We start from the raw sequence: 23258 nt of genomic DNA on the forward strand, positions 1-23258 counted from the left end.
TATTTCATATGAATACAATTTTTTGGAAAACCTTTGAGTCACACCCGAGTTATAATGTCATGCCACATTATTTTAGTAATATTGATTTCGAAAAATCAACCTACAATAATCGTTAGTCAGAGACTAATATTTCGTCATGTTAATGGGGCAGGTATAGCAGTGAATGCATGTACATCTACACCTTAGTTCCGTTTTCGGGGTATATAAGTGCATACTTAGTACACTATCGAGAAAATTTCTATGATTTTGATCGTTGGCATGACCGAAACGTGAGAAATAAAGAAGTCAATACGTCGAAAATTCGATTTATCTCCTGTCGAACTCTAACCAAAGTTGGTACAGCACTTCCGGATTTAATACCAACGGAATGACGTAAACAAGTATACTAACAGGTGAAAAGAACCTGAAAGGAGTTTGTTTCAGATAATAAGCGTGGGTTGAAAATCTTATGAACGAACACAAAGTGGAATGTTACATAAAATATAGATTTTACTCATATCAGACAACGTATACAAAATGTATTTATATATAGAATGAATGTATTTACGTAGAGATTGTGCTCTATTGTCTACTAAATCAAAAGGAAGAAATAATAAAATATTCTCCAATAAGTAATTCATGGAAAAATATCACAAATTGTAATTACTGTATATACAAAATCGCAGTAAAAAGTATGAATTCCCACGAGAAATAATGTTTTCGTAAGGAATTAGCACTGACGATGGTCGTCTGTAAAAGTACAATTCGTCCGAACTTCAGACACGTTTCTCATTTATAAATGGAATAACACATTTTTATTAATAGAAGTATCACATGTGCTGGACTAGTAAGCTGCACCATTTCTTGAGTATGATAACAAATGTCACTGATCCACTGGAGTTGATCGGTTCGTTATTTGTAACCAAATTCCACCGAGAGGAGCAGTGAGAAAAGACTTCGGGTCTATCCGGAGTGGGATGTTTGTCTTTTCACATACCTTGAACTCGTAGTGCCTCAGGAGAGCCACTAATCCCAGCTTGACTTGGACCATACCGAACCTCATACCTGGAAAAGTAAAAGAATCATGATCAGTAACAAACTATGTTAAATATAACAGAATAATTAGGAAAGGTAATAGAAATCTATATCTTATCTCCTTCAAGGGGGGATTCTACTGAAATATTGGCTTATCAGTGGCGTACTCAAAGGTGTTTTTTTTAATGGGCTTTACGTCGTACCGACACAGATAGGTCTTATGGCGACGATGTGATAGGGAAGGACTAGGAATGGGAAGTAAGCGGCCGTAGCCTTCAAAAAGGTACAGGCCCAGTATTTGTCTGGTGTGAAAATGGGAAACTACGGAAAACCATCTTCAGGGCTGCCGATAGTCGGGCTCGAACCCACTATCTCCCGGATGCAAGCTCACAGCCCCTAACTCGTCTGGTACGCAAAGGTGTAACCCCCTGCTCCAACATTAATTTTTTCATTGAGTGGGAAGTAATGCACACGAAAGGAGCGAGAATGATTGCAGCTACTAACAAAAACCAAATCAAACCCCTTGGCGTAACAGCCCCGGAGGACCATGGCTTACCAAGCGACCGCTGCTCAGCCCGAAGGCCTGCAGATTATGAGGTGTCGTGTGGTCAGCACGACGAATCCTCTCGGCCGTTATTCTTGGCTTTCTTGACAGGGGCTGCCATCTCACCGTCAGATAGCTTGAGGATCGAGGTAAAAATTCCTGACTTGGCCGAGAATCGAACCGGCAGCCTCAGGGTAAGAGGCAGGCACGCTACCCCTACACCGCGGGGCCGGCTCAACTACTAACAGGTGTTAATAAATAATGGATGGGTATTCGGAATGAGGAGATAAAGGCTAAGTTAGGAATTAATTCGATGGAAGAAACTGTGCATATAAATCGGCTTCGATGGTGGGGTACTGTGAGGTGAATGGAGGAGGATACATCACCTAGGAGAATGCTGGACTCGACCATGGAGGATAAGAGGAGTAGAAGGAGAACAGGGCGACGATGGTTAGACTCAGTGTTTAATGTTCTAATTATAAGAGGTCACAGTGTTAGCACGAAGGAGGGAGGATTGTTAGTTTATTCACAGAGACCTGCAGACTGAACGTTAATTGTATTACAGTCTATAATGAAGCTGTATGTATATACATATACAGTATATGATTTTAACTGATACGTAAAACAATATATAATATTAATTCACACATTCATAGTAGCACCTGCGATCGGATAATAATAATAATAATAATAATAATAATAATAATAATAATAATAATAATAATAATAATAATAATAATAATAACATTAATAATAATAATAATAATAATAATAATAATAATAATAATAATAATAATAATAATAATAATAATAATAAATTAAGTTCAGTATTCCAAACACACGTGTCTCTGAATGCTAAAAATACAAAAATGACCCCGCCCCACTTGAAAAAATGACATATATGCCATTGTGGCGCAGAAGTGGCTTAAACTTGAAAAAATGAGATTTTAGTGCCAGGAGATAACTCCAACACTTTCATCTGAAGCTATTATTTAGAGCCCAGGGACATTTAAATCACAACAGTGGTTGAAAATACGAATACGAATAATAAGCCTATAATAGGCTATAATATGTATTCTGGCCATAATCTCTAGAGAATATCTACGGGCAGATAAAGCAAGAGAAGTGAACGTCCTAGGTCAGTTCTTGAGAAATATTGAGATGAGACACCTATTTTCAGAAATCCTTATTCTGAATCAGAATTTGATGTCAATACGCGACCTTCCTTCAGTTTAAATCACTCGAAAGTAACCCCACACATCCACACGTGCACTAATTTAGAACACATCATATGTAGGCCTATTAACCTTAAAATGACAGTGGTTCATTTTCAGATATATTTTGTGTCTTCTTCTTCTTCTGACATTGTGCCGTCTCCCCACAGAAGATCGGAGACTATCATGAAATAAGTTTCCCTATTTAGTATTTCCCTTATGAGAATTGCCGTACAGTTGATGTCGAACCACTGCCGGAGTTTCCGCGTACAGGATAATTTCTCAAACCACGTCCTCTTTTCTCTTCTATGAACAGTTGTATAGGGCTGTATTTTCATTTCTAAAGAAGAGACCGAAATAGTCTGCCTTCGTGCGATTTGACGTTAAGCGACTTCCAAATTGGGATTGGGTAGCGGGGTCTTAAATGGATACATAGATGTAACTCTTTTCACAAAATATTTCAAAATATTATAACTCGAAAAGTACTACATGTATGGGAATGATTTATATGTTATTTTAAAGTAGAAGGGTGAATGTGCAAGTGGTGACCACGGTAGCTGATCTAATGTGCATGTAGCTTGAGGTGTAGATGTCGCACAGAGGCGATTGAGGTGTCATTTAATTTGTATCGATGAAATCTATCCGAAAACACCAGAAAAATAACAGTGTGGCCGTAAATAAAGTATTGAAGGTTTTATGACTGAAAATTAACGAATTTTGGCGTACTTCTAAAAAATGTCCGAATATAAGACTGATATAGAATACGTACGCGGGAGGGAACTTGACTCAATGCGGGATTGAATAAGACCAAAATTACACATGCGGAAGGAATGAGACCGAGCGAGTTGGTCGTGCGGTTAGGGGCGCGCAGCTCTGAGCTTGCATTCGGGAGATAGTGGGTTCGAAACCCATTCTCGGCAGCCATAAATGTGATTTACCGTATTTTTCCATTTTCACACCAGGAAAATGCTGGGGATGTACCTTATTGAGGAGATGGACGCTTCCTTTCCACTACTAGCCCTTTCCTATCCCATCGTCATCATAAGACCTCTCTGTGTCGGTGCGACGTTAAGCCAAATGAAGAAAAGAAAAAGAAGAAAATATTTTTTAATTTTGTGTGTCTATTTCTAGCCGAGTGTAGCCCTTATAAGGCAGACCCTTCGATGAGGGTGGATGGCATCTGCCATGTGCAGGTAAATGCGTGTTATTGTGGTGGAGGATAATGTTATGTGTGGTGTGTGAGTTGCAGGGGGGACAGCACAAACACCCAGCCCCCGGGCCATTGGAATTAACCAATGAAGGTTAAAATCCCCAACCCGGCAGGGAATCGAACCTGGGACCCTCTGAACCGAAGGTCAGTACGCTGACCATTCAGCCAACTAATCGGACAGAAGAAAATATGAAGAGGCATGAATGAGATGGATGGGACAGCGTCATAAACTTGAGCTTGCAGTGCCAGTCTCTTGTAAATGGAAATAGCAAATGAAACAATATTGTAAATCGTACATCTCTTGATTCTCACATAATTCGCATTTGTTCAATAAAATCATAATTGCTTAAAATTGTGCAAACGAAACCTTAAATGAATAAATACAATGAGGTGAAAGTTCAACATGTTTATCATTGTTATTTACAACACTAGAAAGACGTATCACGTACATAACTCTAGCACAGCCTATCGCGATTTTGCGAAGGTTAGTACTGCACATGATTTCCCGGCTCGACAAAGAATAGTACATCGTTGTTGGTGACGTGATCTACCTATGATATCTTGAACATTCTGCCATACATCCATACTTGAAAATCCTGCAGAGCGGTCATTGACGAAGCCTTTAGTGTTCATCCTTCGACTCCGTAAAATAGTACCGGCAACGCATAACAGTTCACGACTCACCAAACCTGTTCCAAACTGGAAGTCACAATTGCACACAAGTTTCAATTTCTTAAATTAAAAAAAAAAAAATGATGCACGTATCAGCGCCAACGGAGGGCATTTTGAACATTTCATGTAAGGAAGAGTTTCATGTGGTATGCTGTTTACGTCCTGTTCCTGTGTGTTTCCCGAGATTAATACACTATGTTTCCGGACCCATGTCCATATAAAGTAACTATCATCGTTGCGCCTGTGAAAATCGCTATGTGAAATATTTCAGCTTAGAACTTTGGTCGATACAGTTATGTTATCTAAGGTTCAATATTGTGCAAATATTGTCAAGAAATTCTCGCTTTTCATAATATATGTGCTGCGGTAAGTATTTCTTCAAAAAATATTATTAAATAGCGGTTTTTGTAAGTGCAAGGACGACTATTTTCTTCTTTTACATGTGAGGAAAGTATCCTGAAAGTTTGTTACACGCTGCACAATTATTAATTAACTGAATGATTATAGACATGATACTGTATAGGCTTTCGGGCTTATGCCGTGTCAAGAAAATTAGGTGAAAACGTTTCGCAGAGAACTGGCTCTGCGTCCTCAGAAGAAATCTCGACTGTCCACGAGAAAGGCTTCTTAAACAATGGCACTTTGAATTTGGACGTTATAATAAGTGGAAATGGTACATTCATTCGCCACCTGATGGCCCCCAGGACGTGGCACAACGCTAGCGTTCGAAGCGGAAGCTGACCGAACCATCACAATCAGACTAAGCTGTTGACTTGGCAACTGAATCAATTTTTTTTGCGAAGGAAAACTGAGACATTTTACAAATCCAGATTAAAATTTGAGTTTCCACACTGATGTAGGCATTCACGGCCAACTAAGTAATCACCAAAGTAAGTTTTTGAGTTATTTTCGTTTTAATTTTTGTCTTCACTATAGAAATAAATACTATTTAGATACAGGATCATAGACAATAAAAGTGAAGAAAAAACATTCAACTTAAGCTTCGGAATCCCCTGAGGCAAATATTTCTTTGTATGATATGCAGCATACCTTATAGCAAAACTGTAAAACATAATTGAATCAGCTAGATGAACATCTATCCTGGTCCGCATATACGGTATCAACTTTCAGGCGAGTATGTGCGTCACTGCATACACTCAGCAAGTTCAAATGAATGTTTCCCTTTAAACGCATGTAGATATCACTCAAGTTGCCACCCTGTATTATTGGCGAAATGGATTAATGCAGACATTTTAAGAAAGGTCTTGTTTGAGGTATTGGAAGTAAAGCCATTTAAACTCCTAATCTGATGTATACCTCTCATACACTGTGAGCTCCTAAAGGGAGGAGGAATGGTAGAAAGTATTGAAGTATGTTTTTTCGAGGGAGAATAAATCCATAATCGGTATGAAATACAACTTATTTTGTGCTTACCAATGCATATTCTTGGTCCTTCTCCGAATGGTAAGTATGCGTAGTGTGGTATTTGATTCTTGTTCTCTTCTCTGAACCGATCTGGGTCGAAACGATTTGGTTGTGGGAAATATTTAGGATCGTAGTGAAGAGCTAATATAGGTATAAACACATCTGTGCCTGCATCGATGGTCTTCTCAGTTCCTGGGATTGTGTACGTCTTAGTACACTTGCGAAATAAAATTCCTAGAGGTGGATACTTGCGGAGGGTTTCTGAAATTATAAAAACAGGTTAAAATTGTAAAATATTATACCTGTAATGAAGAATAATTATTTTTGTGAGTAAAATAAAATTAAACAAAAATAAACACATACAATTAGAACTGACCACGTCCTGCACCATAAAAAAGGGGAAATAACGTAATTGTTTGAACACAGGAGTAATTTCAGTCTCACTGTTATGATCATAATATCGATTGTCACTTTAGATTACAAGCTTGCTGGATTGCTTCAGGAGTCTTTCGTTATACCATCCTTCGTGGTCTTTCCCTTTCTTTCCTTTTGTTGTTTGAGAAATCTGCCACCAGGTTGACAGCCATGTAGATCAGTGAAAAATGAAATTGAAATTGTGTTGGAGATCTTCAACCCTTTCATATCAAAAGTTAATGAATCCATAACAAAGGTTTCCTAATTAGAAATGGAGAGGAGGACCGCATTACATAGCATAAATTATTTATTTACTGTACCGGTATATGTCTTCACTAACCTGACATAACTTGGTCCAAATATTTCATTTTGTGAATTGCTTCGTAGGTCACCTCCCCGCCAGTTTCACGAAGTACTGAGTCAATTTCTTCCTGCAAACGGTGCTGGACGTCTGGGTTCATGGCCAGTTCCTGTAGACAGAAGCTTATTGTTGTTGAAGATGTTTCGAATCCTCCAACAAAGAATACGAAAACCTGGGCTGCCAGAAGATCGTCCGTCATTTCTGCAAAAGAGAATAGATTTGGGTTTTATAGAACGTTTTAAGCTAACGTACAGAATAAACTGATTACTTTGTATGTTTGGGAAAACCTGCGCCATTTGTGAGTAATAAAGTTTTATAATCACAGTGTATGTGAAGCCATTAGGAATGTAGAGTAGGTTTTCTAACAAATGCTTCAGAGATAATTGAGGTAAAATCTTGCGGAAACCACATTCAGATTACCTGCTGGAGATTAAAATAACTGAGTTTTGGACGTTGCAGTTTCTTTCTTCTATCTTTGAGCGTGATTCTAACAACTTGAAATTTCTAAATATTAGCGTTGATTTTAGAAATCATTCAAGTACTTTAAATGGTTTCAGAAACACAGTAATCTTGTTTGTCCCCGTTAACATGCATCTCTCTTCTCAATATCCACATCTCACTTAAACTTTTCACTCCCCATCATAGACAGAAAACCCGCTGGTTACTGCCTTTTGAAATAAAAAATGGATTCTGATCACATTTATACATTCGTAATAAATAGGAATGAGGACAACACGGCTGTATCTTCAGGCAAGGAGCTATTCTCTGGAATGAAAAATATTTCAACTATTTTGGAAAATGGAATTTATAGTCACGTCCTCTGTGAATTAACTGTAACCGGCTACTTACGCAATGTGTTAGCATCATTGGTACAAAATGGCGAAATTAGCCAAGTAAGAGATACCGTAGAATTAACCAGATGCGCGCATCTGCATTCGGGTAGTGATTTGTTTCCTGTTTCCTAGATCGTGGTACGATATTTCTCTAGTTCATGAATAATTGTGGAATTAAGGAGAAATGGAAGGACCGTATTAGAAAATTATATTTAGCAAAAATGTCAGCTAGGGATAACATGATGACAAGTAGTATTGCCAGTCATATTAATCAAAAATGGAAGAGTAAGTATAGGTACTGTACCGGTTACGACTTGTACATGACGTATTTTTTGACTATTAAGTGTATTTCATTATCATGCAAGACGTTCAGAGCGAACTTGGTTTGTTTACGTTCGGAGGAGCGAGCAGGCAAGCCAGCGACAGGTGTGTGTGTGTGACGTAGCTTCAGGGACAATATAGACTACCCGCCTGACGCCACGTGTAGCCTGCATGGTCTGGTATGTTCTGGATATGAACGTCACGCCTTCGCGAACATTTGATTGAAAAAAAATTAAAACTTCTCTAATAAATATCGCAACGACTTGAGCGATAGGTCATTTTGAAGAGGATAACATAAACGTCTCAAATGGTGAATCTCAAGTAAATCCGTTGAGGGATTCGCGAGATAATCAATTTCGAAGAGATCACGTTTTCTGATAACGTAGGAGCCCCAAACTGAATATAAGCTGAACTCACTTGACTCTGATCACGATCAGACAGTCATATCTGGGTGTCCAGCCTGACTCTCCACGCTGCAGTGTTCGTCGAAGTGTTGACAGGCTATCTTCGAATATTCCAAGTCTTCATGTGGGACCTAAACTCTGACAGGCGTGTTGAACTTATAATTTGTGCGCGTACAAAAAGTAACAAAGTCTTTATTGAACATTGAGTCTATCTGTCAAGTTGAACTTGTAACTTTTGCGTGTGATGAAGATCAAATTATATATATATAGTAGACTTGGATTATATCCATCAAGTTGATCTTATAAATTTTGCGTGTTTTGGAACTCTGATTATGACAAGTCATGTATTGTACCTAGGTGACAACAGTTGAGTTGAACTTATATTCCGTACGCTTGTAGAAACTTCTCGATATAACTTACTTTCGTTCTTGTCGAATTGAGTTTATTACCACGTTGCCTGTGTGAAACTTAGCCTCTGAACAAACATGTCATTAATTAAAATGTGACACCACTACGTTATACTATTAATTGTGACATTTTGTTAAATATCAGTCAGCATAATTTCATTTATGAACAAGGGTGTTTTTGAAAGTGTTCGAACTTTCACATGAATGTTAATGCAAGTAATTACCATAATCGTGTGCTACGACGCCAAGGTTTCACTCCGAACTCAAACGGTGTTCTTTATCCAATTCAAACAAAATTGTGTATTATTTCTTCTGAACAGCGAGTAAATTATTTGTGTGTGACTGACAACAGTGTCTTTGATAAACTCTCGAACAGTTACCTATTTTATTTAATGTCAAGTGCTCCTAACAACGAACTGTGCTTTTCATTTCAACCTTATGTCTTCGTCAAAGTGTTTAGTATTACTGCATGACTGACAGCAGTGTATTTGATAAACTCTAGAGCAGTCATACATTTCTTTCAATGTCAAGTGCTCCTTTATTTAGCGGGAAATCACCACGAACTGTGCCAAGTGCGTGAACAATTTTCAATATCATTATTTCTATTCATGAACTGTGCTTTATTTTCTTCCAATTTCGATCCTATCTGCATCTTCATCTTTAGTGAACTTATAAATTCTATCTACAAGATAAAGAGTGAATTCGACGGCATATCCCAACCATATTAAATGAAACAGTACTGTTAAACCAAAGTGTCCGGGGACTATGTAAATTTGGACACTCGTGTAAGTTATGTGACGAGTGATTACCCCGCAGTATCGTCGGAGATCGTCCAGAACGTCGAAAGTTCGAGACTCAAACCCATATCAAACCGACCTGGGTGTTCCGGCCTTATCTCAACGTAATATTGGCAACTTCCAGAACGTGTTTCAGCCCCGTTCAGCCTGGTCAGCTGGGAGCATGGGTCATCAAAAGGCGATGTTGAAGACAGCGACTATCAACAGTAAGGTGATGTGCACTTTAAAATGCATTTTCCGGATAAAAAAATTTATTCAATCTATTTTAAAAAATTCTTGCAGATATGACCCTGCCTCCTGTACCAAGCCCTTGCTAGAAATCACCCAGTATTTCCCTGAGAACTACTTCGTGCTAACTTTAAAATTAATTCAAAAAGTCGGGCTATGTTACTGGTACAGTACTTTAAAGAAGAAACAGGTTCGAAGAATCATAAATGATCCGGGAGAGTGTACATGTGAAGATTTGCAGAAGACAGAAATACATAGTCAGCAACATGTTAAGATTTTTGGACAAAAGGAATAAGTCCGGGCTGAGGTGACTCATACTAGTGTACGAGAATGAAGATATTTACAGAAAGATACAAGAGCTGAAAATTAGAAAACAGCCGGAATTGATAAGATGTATGTGCATATACAGTACTGAAGGTAGTGTGTAGTATCATATAAAAATACCTTCAGTAGCCTCCGAGGTCTCTGGAACCACCCATCTCATTTAGATTTTGGCCGGGGGTTTAAGGCGGGATACCCTTCCTGACACCACGTAACTTATGATATGAAAATCCCGACCCAGGATCGGCGGGATTCGAACATAAGCCTTCTGGACGTGAAGCCACTAAGTTAGTTCACGCCCCAATGTATACAGTATCATATCTGAAGTACTTATTTGATTTCTGTTTGCACGAAGGAGTTGTACCAGTTGAATGGAGTGTTGCTATAGCGGCCCTAGTACACAAACGAAACGGTGATAAACATTAAGCGGATAACTACAAGCCAGTCAGCTGGACATGTGTTGCATGTAAGCACTTGGGATTTTTTCCTGAATGTGTTACACATGTTTCCGAAATGAAAAAAAACTGGTTGGATAGAAGGCAGTTCGGATTCTTCAAAGGAAGTACTGTTTAGGATAGGACACATCTAGAACCACTAGCGGAGGAGGAGAAATAAATAATAAACAAAAATTACTAGAAACTAACAAAGATAGTGCCGAATCAATAGGATACATTATTTACGATGTCACTGAGTTGAACTGTGACATTTTGCGTGGTTAAGTCATACTTCAGCCGCAATCAGTAAGGGGTGAAAATAAATGTGATAATAACTGGGATTATGGATGTGTATGGGTATGTTCCAAAATAGTTCTGAACAAAACTTGGTACACATACCGACTTACCATCTGGAAAAAATACAATGGAGATAAAATATCCCAACCCCCCTGGGGATTTAATTCCACGTTCAGCCTCCACTGAGATGGGGATCTGAGAGGGGCTTAAAAGTAAATAGTCTAATATGACCGAGATTAGTATTGGGGTCTTAAGACTGATTGATAACCGTTGTATACAAGGAACTTGGTATACAGTAACACAACATAAAGTTTATTGCTTCAATAGTTTTATACAGTATTTACAAGAAATATAACTAAACTTTTCTTGAAGCTTGATTAATTGTACGCAGTTAACGCTGATATTGAAAGGTAGACTGAAGGTCTGTGGCGTATATACATTTATACAAAGTGAAAGTCCTATATACACATTCAGTCCTATCTTAATGAGTCTGTTCCAATGAGAATGTCCTTGGATAGTCGAAAACTATCCGCTGAGTAATAACAAGCGTAACTCGTAGCGAGAGTTCGTATTAACAGGAAGCTAGTATTAGGCTCAGACTTGCAAGGAACTTGCATTAATATTCTTAATTAGCAGAATGCTAAGATTGACGTCGGAGCACTGGTGAGGACTTGAGGGAGTAGCAGAATGCTTGACTCTGGGCTCGACGTGGCTACGGGGATCAGGGAAAGTGAGGCAATATCCAGAGGTGAGACCTCACGGCCAGAAATCAGTCCACCTGTTCAAACACATTTTACAGAGGATGCCTCCGTGTCTGACTTGCGGTGTGGTCTGGTCGTTGGACACTGGGGTAGTCCTGGAGAGGCGAGGAACGTTGCTCCTTATATAGCGCTGGCTGACGTCACAGACGAGCATGCCAGGCGCAGTGCAGTCACCTCGTAGGCTCTGGCTGCGGAGCTTGTAGGAGCGGAGCTTTAGGTGCGGAGGACCACACAACAATAACAATCTCAATGACGTTTGAAATTGTGTACATCATATCCATAGAACGACGTGTAAATACATATACTGTAATTATCGCTTATTATTTTTTTAAAAGGATGAGATACTTCCCAGTCAATTCGAGATTTCACAGGTACAAAGTTTTACTCGAAAATGAAATAATCTAAAAGTTGAAGTCAAATACATCTGAATAACTCTAAAACTATATAATGGATCGTAAAAACAATATCTCAAAAGATGAATTCTATAAAAATTCACTTCACACATAACTAACTGGCAATACAAATATTAAACATTCGAAAACTATCCGGGCAACGCCGGTTACTATAGCCAGTAAGTCACATTTATGTGAAAACGCGGAGTGAGCTAAGGTAGAATGTGACTCTCTAGTGGGCTCACCGATTGCGTGGTGTTGCAGTGAGATGAAATTATTGATATCTTATTTCATAATGTAGTCGGCCAAGCGGTGTAGGGGTAGCGTGCCTGCTTCTTACCCGGAGGCCCCGGGTTCGATTCCCGGCCACGTCAAGGATTTTTACCTGCATCTGAGGGCTGGTTCGAGGTCTACTCAGCCTACATGATTACAATTGAGGAGCTATCTGACGGTGATATAGTGGCCCCGGTCTAGGAAGCCAAAAATAACGGCCGAGAGGATCCGTCGTGCTGACCACGCGACACCTCGTAATTTGCAATCCTTCGGGCTGAGTAGCGGTCGCTTTGTAGGCCAAGGCCCTTCGGGGCTGTTGCGCCATGGGGTTTGGTTTGGTTTGGTATTTAATAATATAACATTTATAGTACCGGTAATACAACATTATTCTTTTAAAGACAGACTTTCAATATTGGAAAATTTGGGGCCACAGGTTTAGCCGTTCCTTCAGACGAACTCTTAGCATTGATTGCTACTGTACTTGTAACATGTAGGCCCAGTTATATTACGCGCGAATCGTCTAACTACCCATTTCATGAACTGCAGGATATTTTGTACATTTCACAAACTAATATTACTCCATCACACAAATCGTGAAATGAGCAAAATCCGCGCAATTCACGAAATGAGCAATAATCTTCAGCCCAGTTCATGAACCGTGAAGCAAACCGTTGTTAAGCAACACGCATGTGCACTAGGTGGTTAATGACGGTGGTACACTGGCGCCGTATAATTGTGAACCGTGAATCGTATTTCAATATGACTGACCACGTGTATTCACGTGCCCATACTTTACTTGATTTCCAGTTGTATATTCAACACCACCTCCTCTGCGAACCATGTGACCTTGCCGCGGTGGGGAGGCTTGCGTGTCCCAATGTTGCAGATAGCCGAGACGCAGGTGCAACCATATCGGATGGGTATCTGTTGAGAGACCAGACTAACGAATGGTTCATCGAAAGGGAGGTAGCAGCCTTTCGGTAGTTGCAAGGGCGGCAGTCTAGATGATTGACTGATACGGCCTTGTAATAATACTCAACATGGCTTAGCTGTGTTGATACTGCTACACGGCTGAAAGCAACGGGAAACTACAGCCGTAACCACCTCCCGAGGACATGCAGCTCTCTCTGTATGAATGATGTACTGATGATGGCTTCCTCCCGGGTAAAATATTCCGGAGGTAAACTAGTCCCCCATTCGGATCTCCGGGTGGGGACTACACGAGAGGGGGCGATCATCAGGAAGATGGATACTGACATTCTGCGAGTCGGAGCGTGGAATGTTAGAAGTTTGAATCGTTGTGGTAGGTTAGAGAATCTGAAAAGGGAGATGGATAGGCTAAAGTTAGATGTAGTTGGTATAAGTGAAGTACGTTGGCAGGAAGAACAGGATTTTTGGTCAGGCGACTACCGAATTATCAACACGAAATCAAACAGGGGTAATGCAGCAGTTGGTTTAATAATGAATAAGAAAATAGGGCAGCGGATAAGCTACTACGACCAGCATAGTGAAAGAATTATTGTCGCCAAGATAGACACCAAACCAATGCCCACCACAATAGTGCAGGTCTATATGCCTACTAGTTCAGCGGATGATGAAGAAATTGAAAGAATATATGAAGTGATAGAAGATTTAATACAATATATCAAAGGTGACGAGATTCTAATTGTGATGGGAGACTGGAACGCAGTGGTAGGCCAAGGAAGAGAAGGTAGCACAGTAGGAGAATTTGGATTGGGACAAAGGAACGAAAGAGGAAGTCGGCTGGTTGAATTCTGCACTGACCATAATTTAGTCCTCGCCAATACTTGGTTCAAATACCACAAACGACGGCTGTATACGTGGACGAGACCTGGAGACACTGGAAGGTATCAAATAGACTTCATTATGATTAGGCAGAGATTCAGAAACCAGGTGTTGGATTGCAAAACTTTCCCAGGAGCAGACGTGGACTCTGACCACAACTTGTTGGTCATGAAATGCCATCTGAAGTTGAAGAAATTGAAGAAAGGAAAGAATGCAAAAAGATGGGATCTAGACAAGTTGAAAGAAAAGAGTGTGATGGATTGTTTCAAGGAACATGTTGCACAAGGACTAAATGAAAAGGCCGAAGGAAACACAGTAGAGGAAGAGTGGAGAGTCATGAAAAATGAAGTCAGTAGGGCTGCTGAAGAAATGTTAGGAAGGAAGAAAAGATCAATTAAGAATCAGTGGATAACTCAGGAGATACTAGACCTGATTGATGAACGACGAAAATACAAGAATGCTAGAAATGAAGAGGGCAGAAAAGAATACAGGCGATTAAAGAATGAAGTAGATAGAAAGTGCAAGGTAGCTAAGGAAGAATGGCTGAAGGAGAAGTGCAAGGATGTCGAAGGCTGTATGGTCCTGGGAAAGGTAGATGCTGCATACAGGAAAATCAAGGAAACCTTTGGAGAAAGGAAATCTAGGTGCATGAATATTAAGAGCTCAGATGGAAAGCCACTTCTAGGGAAAGAAGACAAAGCAGAAAGATGGCAGGAGCATATCCAACAGTTGTATCAAGGTAACGATGTAGATAATTTCGTTCTGGAACATGAAGAGGCTGTTGATGCTGATGAAATGGGAGACCCAATTTTGAGGTCAGAGTTTGACAGAGCTGTGAGTGACCTAAATAGGAACAAGACACCTGGAATTGATGATATTCCCTCTGAATTACTGACTGTCTTAGGAGAAACCAGCATGGCAAAGTTATTTCATTTAGTGTGCAAGATGTATGAGACAGGAGAAGTCCCATCCGATTTTCGGCAGAATGTTGTTATACCTATTCCCAAGAAAGCCGGTGCTGACAGGTGTGAAAACTACCGCACTATTAGTTTAGTATCTCATGCCTGCAAAATTTTAACACGTATTATTTACAGAAGAATGGAAAACAAGTTGAAGCTGAGTTGGGGGAAGATCAATTTGGCTTCAGAAGAAATGTAGGAACACGTGAAGCAATCCTGACTTTACGTCTGATCTTAGAGGATCGAATCAAAAAGGACAAGCCCACGTACATGGCATTCGTAGATCTAGAAAAGGCATTCGATAATGTTGATTGGACCAGGCTATTTATGATTCTGAAGATGATAGGGATCAGATACCGAGAACGAAGAATTATTTACAACCTGTATAAAAATCAGTCTGCAGTGATAAGAATCGAGGGCTTTGAAAAAGAAGCAGCAATCCAGAAAGGAGTGAGGCAAGGCTGCAGTTTGTTCCCTCTCTTTTTCAATGTTTACATAGAACAGGCAGTAAAGGAAATCAAAGAGAAATTTGGAAAGGGAATCACAGTCCAAGGAGAGGAAATCAAAACCTTGAGATTTGCCGATGATATTGTTATTTTATCTGAGTCTGCAGAAGATCTCGAGAAGTTGCTTAATGGTATGGATGAAGTCTTAGGTAAGGAGTACAAGATGAAAATAAATAAGTCCAAAACAAAAGTAATGGAGTGCAGTCGAACGAAGGCAGGTGATGTAGGAAATATTAGATTAGGAAACGAAGTCTTAAAGAAAGTAGATTAATATTGTTACTTGGGTAGTAAAATAACCAACGATGGCAGAAGTAAGGAGGACATAAAATGCAGACTAGCACAAGCAAGGAAGAGCTTTCTTAAGAAAAGAAATTTGCTCACTTCAAACATTGATATCGGAATTAGAAAGATGTTTTTGAAGACTTTTGTGTGGAGCGTGGCATTGTATGGAAGTGAAACATGGACGATAACTAGCTCAGAAAGAAAGAGAATGGAAACTTTTGAAATGTGGTGTTACAGAAGAATGCTGAAGGTGAGATGGATAGATCGAATCACGAATGAAGAGATACTGAATCGAATTGGTGAGAGGAGATCGATTTGGCTACATTTGACGAGAAGAAGGGATAGAATGATAGGACACATCTTAAGACACCCAGGACTTGTTCAGTTGGTTTTTGAAGGAAGTGTAGGTGGCAAGAACGGTAGGGGTAGACCAAGGTATTAATATGACAAACAGATTAGAGCAGATGTAGGATGCAATAGTTACGTAGAAATGAAAAGGTTAGCACAGGATAGGGTGGCATGGAGAGCTGCATCAAACCAGTCTATGGACTGATGACTCAACTACAACATTCAATACCAGGACTAAAATTATAAAAGGGATTACTTTCCATTGTCAAGTTAAGAAAAGTAAGTAATTTCAGATTAATTTACGTATACTAGGCAAGCATCTCTGCTAACTTCAAATACTCTACTGTTGACACTATTATGGCAGAGACATTTAACCTTGGTAAGTGTGTCAGCTACTTTATATCGGTACGTTGGTAGAGACTAAAGCGTACAGTTGTAACATTGTTTCCTAAGACCAATGGACAAAGTTAATTTTCAAAAATAAGATGTGTTTTTTGTCACATGAACTTCTAAGTATCTTCATGAAGATGCGTCATTTGTCTCCATAGTTTCTAAAGCAAAAGTTATTTATTGTCATATTTTATGCAAGAAAAATCACAGATGGGGGACACGTGAGGGACTGTCCCGTTGAAGTTTCGTGATAAATTCGCAATTTCTAAAACAGAACATGAACTGATGCTGCATAAGGTTTAGTGATATATATTGGAATTATTTCCGTTGCTTGAGCAGAAAAACCGTAAGTTTTGCTCATTTCATCAAATGGACAACAAAGCTGAACAATTAATGACTTGCTTAAAACTTCGTCCACCTCATGAAATGAGCAATTACACTATCTGTGCGAAATTTATCGAGATTCAATAAGTGTTATGTAAGTAAGATACCAAGACTCCCACAGATGTATTCTTCAACATATCGTACAATTTTCTGTTGTTCCAGCGCAAGTACACTACAGCTTACCCTCACAGTCTTGTGACAGCTCCTCATATCAATCATACATTCGTCAGTTTTAAGACGTCGGAACTGGGTGAAAAATGGCAAAATAATGAAGTATAAAGTGCGATATAATTTCTAGGCCATTGGGGTACACGTTGCCTGAAAAAAAATTAGACTATAGTATGTATGACCTAAGTAGCTGCGAACGGGCATCGTATAATAACATTTACAGGAGGCCACACTCAACCAAGTGATCATGTACTGTAGGTTACTACGGTAAAGTATGACATTTATTTACTTGAATTATTTGAAGGAACATCAAGGTGGAATATTTCGGAAGCAGCAATGAAGTTCGACGAGCGGTCTTGTATTGATTTCAGCCACTATGCCAAGAAATTTCCTAATTTCATCAAATTGTTCAGGAAAACCTGAATGTTAACAAAAAATGTCAATGTTAGCACATTTTTACCTTCCGCTCTCCCCTTAAGCTAGTTTGTCATAATATACTAGGGTCCATTCCTATATCTCATTATTTATTACTGTACACTGTCCAAAAGGGTACGTTTTATTATTTTGAAAATGGTATTGCATGTGCAAAATATTTCCCTTGGTCTAGATTACTTAGCCTCATCCGGAACCTCTCGGTTTAGAAGGCTGTGGTTTTCTCTAATATTTTTAGGTATATTGTACGCAGACGTTTACAATTCTTCCATAACAACAATACTCAAATTCGTATCATTTGGAAACTTTCTTTGCGATTTTATTACTGAGTTAAATTAGCTTTTACCGTGTGAGCGTAATCGAGGGTCTAAGGGGGTAGTATGTGGTCCTGTGGGTTCACTTCTTGCTGGTAGAAGTGTACTAATAAAACACAGGAAATGCCATTTATTCCATGCCGTGTACGTGTACGTGGCTAAGTAATGTAAGGGCGAAAATGTGAGTTCCAGACGCTTCAACATGGGGACCCACCAGCTAAGGGAGACAACCCCGAAAGAAAACATCGTGCCTCCACGATTGCTGGGTGTTGGCTTTGGGCTGACAACCCAATCCGTAAAAAAACTCTCGTTACGAAATCTGAAGAAGAAATAGCCGGCCTGACCTTTTTTACGACGACCTCGCAAAGGTGTAAAGGACTTGAGAATTGGTTCGGGGCATGTTTTAACTATTTATCAAGCTGGAAACCTAAGAAAGTTGCTCGATCATCTGGATGTGTATAGACTAGATATTATTGTTATTCAAGAATTGAGATGGATTGGTGAAGGAATGATACAGAGAAAGAGTCACATGGTATTCTATAGTTGCCACACGAAGGATCACTTACTTGGTACGGGTTTTAATGTCAATAAGCAGATTATTATTTGGCGTATGACATTAAAAATAAAAAGCACACAATCAAAAATTAAATATACATTACACGATGTAGGTTACAATTTCACCATCAAGCTCTGCAAATAGTCTATATAAGAAGGATTTGGGTCAAGAAAGTCTTTTGGGCTACCCTGATAAGCACTCAGGGGGCACTGTCCCACTATATGATGAATTGTTTGCGTAGGGGCACCGCAGCTACATTCCGGGGAGGGAAGTTTGCCCCATTTGTAGAAGAAGTCAGCGCACTTTCCATAGCGTACCCTGATACGATTGAGGGTTGTCCAGGTTTTGCGAGGTAGGTCAAATCCTTTTGGTATACTTGTTATACAGTGGAAGTTCTGATACTCAACTGGAGCCATAGAAGTCCAGTCTTGAAACCAATCCTGCTGTAGGTTGAATTTGTCAACCAGGATTTTGGCAGTCCTTATTGGTGGATTTCTGGACCGAAGTCTGTTGTTCAAGGCGTAGGGCTCCATGAATTGGCAGATTGGAATTCCTCAACAGCTTCTGGTACTCATGCAACAAGGCATTCTTCCTCCGTAGGTGAGGTGAAGGAATATGGCTCAGATCTGGTAGCCAAGAAGTGGGGGTAGATTTTATGGTTCCCGATATAATGTGCAAAGTATGATTTAGCTGTGTATCAACCAGTTTTGTGTACCAGCTGTTCAGCCAGACTGGAGAGAAATATTCTGCAGCTGAGAAGACAAGGGCAAGGGCTGAAGTTCGTAAGGTCGAAGCAGAAGAACCCCAGGTGGTGCCACACAGTTTGTGGATGATTTTGTTCCGTGACTGGAGTTTAACTTTTGTAATCTTCAGATGTTCCTTGAAGGACAGTGTTCTGTCATGGATTTTCGGAAAAATTCGCATAGATTGTGCAGACTTAGAATTAGAGGGAATTTCTTCAATTACAGTCTTATCTGTGCACATGAAATGTCGTATGGCTTTTAGTGCCGGGATATCCCAGGACGGGTTCGGCTCGCCAGGTGCAGGTCTTTCTATTTGACTCCCGTAGGCGACCTGCGCGTCGTGATGAAGATGACATGATGATGAGGACAATACATACACCCAGCCCCCGTGCCATTGGAATTAACCAGTTAAGGTTAAAATCCCCGACCCGGCCGGGAATCGAACCCGGGACCCTCTGAAACGAAGGCCAGTACGCTGACCATTCAGCCAACGAGTCGGACATCTGTGTACATGCTCCAACTGAAGAGAAGAGCGACGAAGTTAAATATTCATTTTACAATAATGAGTGCCCAAGAGCAGACTGTGAAATAATATTTGGGGATTTGAATGCGACGATAGGAAAGGAAGACGAATATACACCTTGTATTGGAAAATACACTTTGCATGATATTTCTAATGATAATGGAATCAGGGTTATACATTTTGCATCATCGAGAAATATGGTAGTGGGAAGTACAACTTTTAATCACAAGGACATACATAAAATGACATGGAAGTCTCCAGATGGAGGTACTTTTAACCAAATTGATCACCTCCTAACAGATGCAAGGCAAACTTAATGGATGTTGGAAGTTATAGGGGGCCAATACTGACTCCGACCACTGCCTCGTGGTAGCAACTATTAGAAGTCGAATACCTAATGCAAGAAAGGTACATGGATCCAATGCAAGAAAGTTCAACAGTGCTCGGCTGAAGGAGCCCGAAACTGCTTTGAGATATGGTAACTTGCTTAATGAGGCCCTGACCGATTTGCCTAATAGTGAGAGGATTGATGAAATCTGGAATAATTTTAAAGATGCACTATTATAAACTGCAAATGAAGTTTAAGGAAGGGAAGAGCAAGTTTGGCACAACAATTGGTTTGATGAAGAGTGTGCACGATCAACAACCTTAAAGAGAATGCAACAGAGGAACCACACCCGAAAAGCAGTGGAAGAGTATAGAACTTTCAGAAGAGAAGGAAAGAGATTGCACAAGAAGAAAAAGAGACAATATGAGAGGAAAGAATTGGAAGAAATGGAACGGTTGAAACGGATGAATGATGTGAGAGCTTTCTATCAGAAGTTAAATAAAAGTAGTAAGGATCTTCAGCCTAGAATAAATTTGTGTAGAGGTAAAGATGGATTTATATTGGGCAGTGAGGAAGCAATACTAGAAAGATGGGCCCAACATTTTGATGAACTGATGACCAAGGAACCTTACCTCCTGTAAATACAAGAAAACCAGAAACAGAAGTACCAATACCTACTACTGAGGGAGTTGAGCTTGCCATTAATAAGTTAGCGAATAACAAAGCTCCGGGAATGGATTTAATGCAATCAGAGCTTGTGAAAAAATGCTGGAAAAGAATTTGTTAAACACTTTCACAAACTGATGGCCAAGATATGCGTAGCTGAAACAATCCCTGATGAATGGAATGTAGGTATCATCTGCCCAATACATAAGAAAGGTGATATCATGATGTTATTCTAACTATAGAGGTATCTGCCTATTATCCACTGCTTATATAATATTTTCCAACATTCTCTTTAGCAGGTTGGTGCCTTGGGTGGAAAATGCGGTTGGTGACTATCAACGCGGATTTCGCTAAGGGGGATCTACTATTGATCAGATCTTCACAATCCGCCAATACTTGGAAAATGTAAAGAATTTAGAATTGATACATACCATCTCTTCATTGACTTGAGATCAGCCTATGACAGCATTGATAGAAGTAATCACTATGTAGCAATGGAAGAGTTTGAGATCCCTAAGAAATTGATCGCCCTTGTGAAAGCCACTATGGAAAATACTCGGAATCAAATTAAGATCCAAAATATGTTATCAAATGCTGTAACGGCTAAGAACGGAGTTAGGCAGGGAGATTAATTATTATGCCTTTTGTTCAATATAGCTTTGGAGAAAGTTGTTAGAGATGCGAGTATCAACACAAGGGGAACCACCTTATATAAATCAGTTCAAATTTTGGCATATGCCGATGACATTGATTTAATCCCAAGAACGCCAATAGGATTGAGAGAAGCTTTCACAAGTCTCAGAAAAGGCGCAAGGAAGATGAATTTACAGATTAATGAAGAAATTAAGTACACGCCCGTAACCAAGAAAGACTACCCTAGCGGATCTACATTCATAGAAATGGGCTCGTATAAATTTAATGTTGTGCGTAGCTTTACCTACCTCGGATCAGAAGTTATTCCAAAAACAGTGTTAGTTATGAAATACAAAAACTTATACTGTCTGCCAGCAAGCGCTATCATGGCCTCATAAACCATCTGAAGTTTAAGCTGCTGTTCAGGAAAACTAAAGTCCTAAATTATAAAGTTTTATTAAAACTTGTATTAACATATGGAGCTGAGGCCTGGATACTCTCAAAATCTGATGAAAGATAGCTCGGTATATTTGAAAGAAGGATTTTGAGACAAATTTTTGGGCCAATGGAAGAAAATGGTGTCTGGAGAAGAAGATATAATCATGAATTTTATAATTTATATAACAAACAAAACCTTGTTAATTGCATAAAGATCAGAAGGCTGGAGTGGGCAGGACATGTGCTGCGTGCTAATGACAGAATGATGAAAAAGATATTTAATGCGGTGCCAGAAGGAATCAGGAAAGTTGGAAGACCAAAGTTAAGGTGGGAAGAAGAGATAAGAGAGGATGTAAAGATAATTGGAATTAAGAATTAGAGGAGCTCTGCACTTAACAGGAAAGAATGAGGAAAACTTTTTCAGAAGGCCAAGACCCACAAAGGGCTGTCGTGCCAGAGGTGATGATGATGTATGAGCGTAATCTCTTACTGGAATAAATGATATATTTTATTTCTTTAATTTGACTGACAGTACACAGTGGGTATGTTTTAAAAGCGGAAGTTTCGTGGAATTCAGCACATTCATGATAGTGGATCACGTGCTGATGTTGTAAATATTGCAAATAATGTATATTGAATATCATATTATTTCTTCAGTGGCACTGCCATGCCCAACAGTGCTTCTAAAAGAAAACGGGGACCTTTTAAAGTAGAATTTATTGATAAATAATGAAGTGTGAATAAGTTATATATTTGGATAAATATTGATATTTCAACTGAGCCCGACTCGTGGCAATGATCGTTAAGACATCAAGCCTATACGGTACGACAGAGTGGTTAACCGGTTTGAGACCCGTTGGTCGAAAAATGTTCACCATTCGAATGTTAGCCAGAAGGGTAGGAGAGATACTGTTACAGAATTTCTAATCACTAGATTGCGTGACAAAAGCCTGGATTCAATTCCTAACCTCTTCGCAGTGTTCTTGTATAGCGAGGGCATATGAAGCTGTAAACCAGAGCCTCTCAGACTGCATGCATCAGTGCATTCCGCGGTGCACGGTGCAAAAGACGACTTCGCATGGTTGACCAGAGTGCACACCCCACACTCCTCGATTTGGAGCATTAAAGCTGTCTCTCCCTTTCCCCACGCCTGTCTCGCTCGCTCCGCCTGTCTCCCTATTCCTCACTTGCTCCGTAGCGCTACAAATACGAGCCGAGTTGAGCCGAGCTTAGCCGAGTGACCCCGAGATGACGCGCTGGTCCGAGCCGAGCCGAGTGGGACTGATGCACTGTGCACAGGACCTCTGCGCCTCAGTTTGCACGTGTGAAAGTTTGGGCGTTTGAGCGGCCCTGGTGTAGATGGTGAAACTTTCATCGGATGGAGGTGTTACGCCTTGAGTAGAAACCTTGGTGCTATTCGACAGGAGCAGGCTCTGCCGGCACCGGGTTTCACCCTCTCC

At 39.9% G+C, this 23258-nt stretch overlaps 1 protein-coding gene across 1 annotated transcript in view; it reads right to left on the reverse strand.

The window, feature by feature from the left end:
- Positions 1 to 467: 467 nt before the first annotated feature.
- The window catches only part of LOC136879412 (probable cytochrome P450 6a14), a 41550-nt gene continuing 18759 nt past the window's right edge, over positions 468 to 23258 (reverse strand). The window contains exons 3-5 of the mRNA XM_067153233.2: positions 6834 to 7055; positions 6089 to 6340; positions 468 to 1044 (exon numbers count right to left, since the gene is read on the reverse strand). Coding sequence (XP_067009334.2) covers positions 863 to 1044; positions 6089 to 6340; positions 6834 to 7055 — 656 coding nt within the window. The 3' untranslated portion in view covers positions 468 to 862. The remainder of the gene's footprint in view (positions 1045 to 6088; positions 6341 to 6833; positions 7056 to 23258) is intronic.

Source organism: Anabrus simplex, chromosome 1, assembly GCF_040414725.1.
Source record: "Anabrus simplex isolate iqAnaSimp1 chromosome 1, ASM4041472v1, whole genome shotgun sequence".
Taxonomy (NCBI): Eukaryota; Metazoa; Arthropoda; class Insecta; order Orthoptera; family Tettigoniidae; genus Anabrus; species Anabrus simplex.